This window comes from Rhineura floridana, chromosome 11, assembly GCF_030035675.1.
Source record: "Rhineura floridana isolate rRhiFlo1 chromosome 11, rRhiFlo1.hap2, whole genome shotgun sequence".
Classification (NCBI taxonomy): Eukaryota; Metazoa; Chordata; class Lepidosauria; order Squamata; family Rhineuridae; genus Rhineura; species Rhineura floridana.
In genome coordinates, this window is record NC_084490.1 from 46822961 (window position 1) to 46832656 (window position 9696).

Here is a 9696-nt window from a genome sequence, read left to right on the forward strand (position 1 = left end):
GCATTTCTGCAAGCCTACATCCAGAGCACAAAGGGAATAGCCTTCACTGGCTATTGTGCACCCTCCCCCTCAGCAACTGGTATGCAATGGCATGCTACAGCTGAACATGGAGGTTCCATTTGGTTATAATAGCTTAGCTATTAATAGGCTTATCCTCCATGAATTAGTCTATTCCCCTTTCAAAGCCATCTAAGGTTGCTTGTAGCTGACCTATTTATTGAGCATTCATCCTGATTTGTTTGCAGGGAGATTAGATGAAGTCTGGCTATATAGAGAGAATTCATTCTGATTTGCTTGCAGGAAGGCTAGATGACATTGCATCAAACAAATGCTATCCCACACTTTCCAATGCATATCTATATCATTACCTTATCTCAAAAAGTCTGATTTGCAGGGGGCCGAAGTGGGTTTATTACACAAGAGCTCCAAATCAACTTTAATTGCACAGCCAGTATTTGTCAGTATGTGAATGAATTCCACCCAGAAATAGTGACCGTCTGGAACCACCCTAAGCCCCTGGTTGCCACCACTTAAGAACTGCCCTGGTGGATCAGACCAAAGGCCCATCTGCTTCAGCATCCTGTTTTGCACAGTGATCAAACTCTGTGACCTGAGCTCCTGAGCTTCCTCACAGGCAGTAACTCTCTTCTGCTATTGTTTCCCAGCAACTGGTATTCAAAGGCATGGTGCTCCTAATCCTGGAGGTAATATACAGCCATCATGATTGGTAGCCATTAATAAGCCTTATCCTCAATGAATTTGCCTAGTCATCATGTGGCAGTGAATCCCAAAGATATGTACTGTGTCAGGGTAGTCAACATGGTGCCCTCCATATGTTGTTGGATTACAATTCCCATCTACCCTGACCTTCATAGTCAATGATCAAGGATGACAGGAGTTGTAGTCTAACAACATCTGGAAGGCACCATGCTGGCTACCCCAGTACTGTGTGAAGGAGGAGTTCCTGGAGTCTATCCTAATCAGTTTCACTGTTCTGCTAATCAGTTTCACCAGATGAGCCTGGCTAGTGCCATCAGAGAGGGAGAAAAAGTTCCTTCTGACTACTTTTGCCACATAATGCTTAATTTTATAGAACTCTGTTTAGCCTCCCCACCTTTTCCCCTGTACTAAAAAGCCCCAAACACACCAGCTTTTCCTCATAGGGATTGTTCTCCCTTGTTCATTTTGGTTGCTCTGCAATATAATTTTGTATATGGGATGACCAGAACTGTACAAAATGTTTCAAAATGTGGTTGCAACATAGATTTATATCAAGGCATTACAACAGTCCCTAGCATGGAATTTGTCCTTTTTCTAAATAGCTACTGCACACTGAGTTGATGTTTTCATTGAGCTATCTATTGACCCCAAATATCTTTTTCCTGGTTTGCCATTGCCAGCTCAGACACTATCAATGTGAAGTAAGCAGGTTGGATCCAGGGGGAATTAGATGAGCTTTGATACCATTGTAACCAGTGGAACTTAATGGAGCCATGAGTTTATAAGAACATGAGAAGAGCCTGCTTGATTAGGCCAGTGACCCATCTAGTGCACCATCCTGTTCTCAGAGCGGCCAACCAGATACCTATGGGAAGCCCACAAGCAGGACCTTAGCGTAAGAGCACTCTCCCCCTCCTGTGGTTTCCAGCAACTGGTATCCGTAAGTATAGCGCCTCCAACCCTGGAGACAGAGCATAGCCATCATGGTTAGCAGCTATTGATAGCTTCTGCCTCCATAGTAACATTTCACGTTGTAACTTTTCTTATTGATATCAATGGAAGCTGAATCCAACCCAGGATTATTTGCCCCAATGTGCATCACTTTACGCTTATTTACACTGAACATCATATGTCATTTTGTTGCCTGTTCAACCAGTTTAGAGTGATCCTTTCAAGGCTCTTTGTTGGCTACTTTGGTTTCCCCCATATTGAATAATTCGATGTCATCTGCACTCTTGGCCACTTCATTGCTTGCCAGGATTTGTGCTCCTTTTATTCTCTCATTTGCACTAGCCTTCCAGGTTTTTTTTTTAAAGGAAGCCTTCTTGCCTTTTATCTTGACTACTCATTAGCCATACTGGCATCCTCTTGGACTTACTCATATCTTTCCTAATTTGTGGAATGCATTGTAGTTGAGATTTTATGACTATGGTTTTAACTAATGCCAAGCATCCTGGAGAGATACAATCTTGCTGATTCTCCTTTTCAACTTCCTTTTAACTAATCCTAATTTTTAAAAGAAGTTTCTTCTTTTGAAATCAGACATTTCTGTGTTGGACTTTCTGGGCAATTTTCCACTTATGCACATGTTGATTTTGATCGCACATGGAACAATTTTTAAAGGAAGAATATTGTGTCTTGCCAGAGAAATTTAGAATGTTAAGTTTGCTTATGCTTTTACATATTTATATAGTTTTACTGAGGTCTGTGTACATTTTACTTATTTTCATTTTTGATAATTTTATATGGATATGTAGTTCCCTTTGTTTGTTACATTCCTATTTTGTGATAGCCTGACAACTAGATACAAAGACAAATAAAGCGATTCTGATATGAACTGATAGCACTGTGATCACTATTCCCAATCACCCTGTCACTATTCCTAGTCCTGGAAACCATTCAAGATGGCAGAGCAATCCAAACCCACATTGCACCAGACTATAGGGTGTTTGGGTTAGAAAGAGAGACATCTGCCCACTTAGCTCTGCCTGCTGATAGTGCCCAAGTCCAGAGCCATCTCCCCTCTAGTCAGTGTTCCATGCAGGGGTGTAGTTGTCCAGGATCTCAGGGGGTCTTAGACCCCTTACTTTTTGGGGAGCAGGGTCCCTGTGTCTCCAACATCCTATGAACCAATCAGCATGAAAGGGGAGTGTTAGCCACTCAGAAGAGTCTTCTAACATACTTCCTTTTCCTTTTTTGCTGATTGGAGCCAATCAGAGTGAAAGGAGTTGAGTTAGCCACTGAGAAGAATCTTCTCAGTAGCTAACACTGTTCCCATTTCATGCTTATTGGCTCCTAGGGATGTCTGTTGTTGTAGGAGAAGGCATTAACAAGGGATCTAATTATCAACCCAGCAGCAAAAAATGTGTGTGTGTGTGGCTGTGACTATCATGAAGGGACCCTGCACTTCTGAATTTGCCACTATACTACTGGTTCCAAGGCACAGTCAAATATTGTATCTTGAAGTTTTCTCTGTTTGCCATGACCAAAACATGCATTCACCCATTGTTATTCACAGTTTCAGCAATTTCCCCTTTGGCTGGCTCACAATATCTTTCTGCTTCTCAAGTTCACTCTCAGATTTGTTATGAAGGAGGGACAGTATATCTCCAGTTATGTGAGAGGCCTGATATTTCTGCTCACTTTTTATATATATATATATTCTGCAACATGTAACTAACACAATAATAGTGTATTGGTAGTGGATTTAAACAGGACCGTTTGCACATCATTCTGTTTTATGAGTTCTGTGATGTTTCACCAATGTTACAGCATTGTTGCTGTCTGGAGGGCACACTCTTGCAACTATAGCGCAACAAAGCAGGACAAAAAATAAACTGGAACATTTGTGGTATAAAAAGCTACAGGATTTCAGCAGGAACTTATGGGACATACACTGATAGGAACAAAGCAGTATGCTGAAACTTTTGCAGGTGCAAACAGTATTGAAAGCTGGATCTCGTATAGCCGCCCAATATCAAAATGAGAGCAAATAGTCATGAATGCCATATATGAAGGATCTTAAGTTTTCTTCTTTTGATTCTATGCTCTTTGATATACAGAGCATCATTTCCAGTCCTCTATATATCTGATATCCAGGTGCAACTAAATCCCACGGATTCTCTTAATTTCATCTATATCCTTGTTTAGCACTCAGCACTCAGCTGACCTAATCAAGATTTGGAGGCTTCTGACATGAACATAGAAGCACCTATACATTGCATCTGTGTTCCTTTGCTCCTTGGCAAGTTCTACCCTATCCCCATTTAGCTGACCTAGAACATTTATACCTGCATTCCTTACAGATGAATCACCCCAAAGTTGATGTTCCCCACCTCTTGTTGGCCCAGAAGTCAGATTATAAATGGTAATTTACAATCTTTTTAAATGTTAAGCTACCATATGCCTGGTTCCGAGTACAGTTCAAGAGGAACAGGACTCACTGGGCCCCATGGTGTTCCCCAGTGCCTAAACCCTTCCTTCTTCTTTTTTTTTACAATAATTTTTATTCAAATTTTCATAAAACATACAAAACAAAATCATAAAACATTCAAAGACAAAAAACAAAACAAAACAAAAATGATTAAACAAAAAAATAAAATGTTGACTTCCCATTTGTCGCAGATCAAATCAGTTATAGGTCTACAATATATAACAATCCTGTCTCTTAAATTATATTATAAGATCACTTTCCTCCAGTAGTTATCTTAATTAATCATCAAATCTCATAAACATTACTTTATTCTTTCCACAAAAAGTCAAAGAGAGGTTTCAATTCTATAAGAAATATATCTATCAATTTTTCTCCAAATAAACATGTCGATTAATCCATCTCGTTAATAATAATAATAATCTTATTGTCATAACCATAGTCCAAATAAACATATCGATTAATCCATCTCATCAAAATCTGTTAGGTCCAATAATTTCAATAGCCATTATTCCATTATCCATATTAATTCCATCTTCCATCTTCAAGAGTCCTGTTAAGTCCAGTAATTTCAGTGTCCAATCTTCCATTATCAGTATTCCATAATAATCTTGCTGTCATAGCCATAGTCATATAATAAGAGTCTGATGGGAATTTCCTCTATCCCAAATATTTTCTTGCCATCAATTCTGAATAAGTTGCTGAAATATTGTTGTAAAGTCATATCTCTGTTCTTCTTTTTTACAAAATGCACTGGCTCATCTCTTGAGAGTTTTTCCATTGTCACATGGCTGCAGTTAATTCCATAGATTTTCTCTATATCAAGCTCCATCACGTCATTCCAGTCCAGAAGATTATCCAAGCCATTGATAACTTTATCTCTAATATCTTCATTAATTTCTTCAGAGATAACGTTAAATTCCAAACAGTAGATTTTATTTCTAATATCCATAAACTCCAGATCTTTTTCCAATTCCACATTTGTTCCAATCTCCAGGGCTTGTATCTTCCCTTTATTTTTTCTTTTCTCATCTCTGATCTCATTCTCCTCTCTCACAGGATCCCCTATTTCTTTAAGCTCCTGCGTCATTTTGCTCAGTTCAATTTTCAGCTCCTTACTGCCCTGTCGCAGGGTTTGTTTCGTTATCTCAATCTCATCCATTATTTTCTGAAACATAATTACTTCCAGATTCTCAGCCACTTTCTTGATTGCCATTTTTAAAACCACGAAAACAAAACAAAACAAAAATAAAGAAGAACCACTTCTTATTTCAGCAACAATTGAGTTAATATTCCAGGCTTGATGACATCACAGTATAAACAGAGCAGCCTGCCTTATCTCTCTATGTTCAAGAATACAAAACAAATTTAGTTCCCAGCATCAAAACAGTTAGTGGCGTCGTGAAGAAGCAGATTCGTCAAAATAAAATAGACCAAAAAGAGAATAGTCCCAGACAATATAATGTTCCTCGGAATAGAAATCCCTCTTCTGTTTATATCTTTAGAATGCACTTCCAGGACAGCTTTTTGCAATAGAAACAGAGATAAGCTGTTAATTTCGTGAATAACAGAGAAGAGTTATAGCTCACCCAGAAGTTCTTTAAAGCTGATTCATTTGACAAATCTCTTTTTGCTGCAACAATTTAAACCAAGTAAAAAAAATAATAGAAAGAAGGGTGCTTGCCTGTTAGTCCATTTTCTCTTTGAAGAAAAGATAAACGTATCGCATTAATCAGATAGAGCTTGTTCGGAAGTCCGTCCGGCATTGCTGGCTGGACCTTTTCTCATAAATTAATGAAATCCAGTCCTCCCAACAAAAACAGGCTTTTGAGGTTGATCTCTACGTTTCTCCCTGCCCGGGAGAAATTTCATCAGTCAAAAAAAAAATGTTCTGACTGATTTATATCTGAATAAGCTTCTTTTGAGGCGGGAGCCCGTCTCAAAAGCAGGCACAAGCGAAGTCACCCTTCCCGGAAGTCCTCTAAACCCTTCCTTCTAACACTCATCCATGCACTGAGACCCCAAAGCTTTACCTATCCAGCTGGCCCTACACATGAAATGAGTAGCATCCCTGGAAATGCTGCCTTGGAGGTCCTGGGCTTTAACAACCTGACTAGCAAGCTATTTTTGGCTTCCAGGACCTCAGGGTCTCATTTCCCAGCCAAGAGCTCGGCACGTAGCCTTAGACAAGTTACTACAGTAGGGCCCCACTTTCCAGCGTTCCGTTTTCCGGCGTTCCGCTGATGCGGCGGCTTTCAATTAGGGGAAATTCCCCGATTTTGCGGCATTTTTGCGGCATTTTTGTGCGACGCAACCCATTACAGTCAATGGGTTCCGCTTTACAGCGATTTCCGCTTTATGGCGGGGGCCTGGTCCCTAACCCGCCATATAAGCGGGGCCCTACCGTATCTATTATTCTCTTCACCTCAATTCACCATCTGCAATATGTGGGGGTTGGTCGGTGGGTAATGATACTGGTCTACCTTACAGGGGTGTTGTAAGGGTTACTGAGATAGTGTATGTGAAGTGCTGTGGACACATTGAAGGAGTGGCAAAAGGTTTACAGTGCAGTCCTGTCCATGGCTACTCCAAAGTAAGCCCCAGCGGGTGTTATCACGTAAGTTGGTATAGGACTGGAGCCTTAAATATCCTGCTCTTCTTCAAAACAAACCAGAAGGTTGTCAACGACTGAAATGCCCTGTTTTGCATAGGCTATGATGATAATAAATACTTGTTTTTCATTACTGTTTTGAGGAATCTGGGGGTGGAGCTATGCAGATGAAGGGGTGGGGCTCTGCACGTAGGGACTGGCTCCGATTTCTGCTGCTCCTGCTGAGTTCTCTGAGAACAAGTAGACTGGTTGCAATGTAGGGGGCACAGGTTGGAAAGGACAAATCCTGTTCCTCATCCCAGGCCCTAGGAGGCTATTCTGGTGTGGCAGACTCACTCCAACTGGCCTTTTCAATGCCTGTAGCATATTCCTATGGAGAAATGCTGTAGTGGGGATCCATGTTGCATTGATCTAGCCATCAGGGATCTCATTGGGTAGAGAAGGGATGTGTGCACAGGTTGTTAGGAGTCCCTGCAATATCATGAAGCTGCCTTATACTGAGTTAGACCATTGGTCCATCTATCTCAGTATTGTCTATATTGATTTGGCAGCGGGTTGCAGGATTTCAGTCAAGAGTCTTTCCCATCCCTACCTGAAGATACCAGGAATTAAATCAGGGACCTTTTGCATGCAAATCACATGCTGTAGCCCTAACCCTTTCCCATGCCTTCCCAGTGCACTCATGTTGACAGACAACTTCCTAGTATCATTTTTTTAAGGTTAAATCTTGGGAATCTGACAAATCAGCAGCTCTCTGATAAAATCCAATTTAATCAACCCTTGCTCTTCAATAGGCAGCACACAACCACCCCATGGCTTGGCCACATCCCCTCTTTGTCTCTCCCCCCCCCCCATATAACCACATACTGAGACAGGATGTTCTTTCTGAGACTTCAGAGTTAAAATCTCTGAACAAATGCATATACACGTATGCACACAAAACCTCCAAGCCACCAATCTTTTCCTGTTTCATTTTACTCACCGAGAAGTTGCAAGGGCTGGGTGGATTCTAAGAAACAGAAAGGAACCTAGATGTGAGGCTGGTTTTCACTTTGCCTTCGTCCTGCACCAGCAAGACTCCTATCTCTGCATGTTCAGAGGCTCACCACCCATAAACCTGCACAATACTATTCCTGCTTGATCTTCTGTTGCCACATCTGGGAGTGGGGCAAGCATCTTACCCATGGATGCTGGTCTGTTATGGCAAATGGGGCATTGCCCCAATAACTTCAGATTGCCCTCAACCAGCCCTCACCTACCTGTCTTCCTGCTTACAACCAGCCAGGGCCTTTCAGCTTCCTCCTCCTTAGCCTCAGTGTTGCCCATTAGAACTCAGCAGGGAGGAAGATGAGGGCAAAACTAGAATTGTCTCTGCCTAGGAATGGGGGTGAAATTTGATTCAGTTCGCATTTAAAGCCAAATTGATCAAATTTGCACTTCCTGAAACAATATGAGAACCGAAACACAGCCATCCTTCAAAATTAGCACTTCTAGAATTTTTCGATGCCATTCTCCAACTAACCAATGTTTACAAAAATGCATATATGTGCATAAAAATAAATATATTATTGAATGCATTATATCTGGAGAAATTGCTTGCAAAAATGTGTACATGAGTCAAAACCGCATACAAAACTGTGTTTACTAGGAGAAATTTGCACTAAAATGCTTTAGAATTTTCATGAGACTTTTAAAAGAAATTGCAAATTGCTGTAAAAATGTTGAGAACTGAATTTAAGTTTGGAAAATTAGAACCTGAGAGAACCAAAATTGACAGATCCTTCCATCCCTAGCTATGCCTGTCATTGGCTCTGGCTTCATCTACCATAGGCGGTTCCACCCCAGTAGTCCCAGTAGGCACCAGCCACCACTCAGAGAATGAATAGAATTCATTGTGCAAATATATTTAGAGTAGACTTGGTGGTTCTTCTTAACCAAGGCTGGCTCCAGGTTTGAGGGATCTCTAGACAAAGGCCCTCTGGAGGCCCCCTCAGTCGGGTGGCTCTGTAATTTGCGGTTCTCTATTGGAAGGGCTGTCTGGACCAAATCTGATTTATAGATAAAGACTCATAAGAAGGGAGAGCAGAGACTCTGAAGTTACATATCAATAACACCTTAACAACAGGTGACCCACAATCCTCTCCAATATAGTGAAATGTATTGCATTTCTGTTTACATTGGTAATCATTTCTAAATTTGCATCTAGGTGGTTCCAAATATGAAGGCACTGAGTTCCCAATTTTAATTTTAAAGTTTCGCTTCGATTGATGCAAAAGTTAAAACTTATTTACTTATTTATTTATTTGAATCAGAATTCTAATTTAAGAATATTTGAATAATCAGTGATGTTATGCTGTTTTGTAATTATCCTAGCTCCCCCCCCATTTTCTCCCTGTGTGTAGGTCTATGTACATTCATGCATGTGTTTTTTGGTGGCTGTGCATTCTGCTTCACTGTCAGGAGACCGTCCTTTATTTGAAGGCATCTTTTATTTGAAGGGCTGTCCCAGTCATGTGCAATTTAAAGACGAAGAACCCCAAGAAGACAGAGCAAGCAGGGCCTCTCACAGTGAGAGGTATTATATTTCTATTTAAATTATACTAATTATTTAGAAATGTGCATCTATGCATATAAAATACCATGTGCAAATTTCATGCAAATCTCTGCCATCTTTTTTGGTGATACATTTCTGCTTTGTTCAGTATTTGTTTTTGAATTTTAAAAAGACGTGACCAGAAAATAATTAATTTTAAAATTTTAATTGTATTTTCATTTTTAATTATATTTTTAAATTTTTGTTTTGGACCCAGTTCACGTGGCTCTTGTGTACATGATGACTGGATATGGTTTTAAGAGTTGCAGACTTTAATAGGTAAATGCTCTGATTCATCAACTAAAACTAGAATCAGCGGTTCATATATTTGCCTTGATGAAC

General features: G+C 40.3%; 1 protein-coding gene across 5 annotated transcripts in view; it reads left to right on the forward strand.

Moving 5' to 3' along the window:
- MLLT6 (MLLT6, PHD finger containing) overlaps nucleotides 1-9696 on the forward strand; it is a 203973-nt gene that overhangs the window by 52705 nt on the left and 141572 nt on the right. For 2 of the 5 annotated variants that reach the window (XM_061590461.1, XM_061590460.1), the window contains exon 2: nucleotides 9164-9336. The exons of 1 other annotated variant lie outside the window; for it this stretch is intronic. In XM_061590461.1, coding sequence (XP_061446445.1) covers nucleotides 9273-9336 — 64 coding nt within the window. In that variant the 5' untranslated portion in view covers nucleotides 9164-9272. The remainder of the gene's footprint in view (nucleotides 1-9163; nucleotides 9337-9696) is intronic. 2 more of the 5 variants (XM_061590463.1, XM_061590462.1) reach the window with 2 other exon arrangements.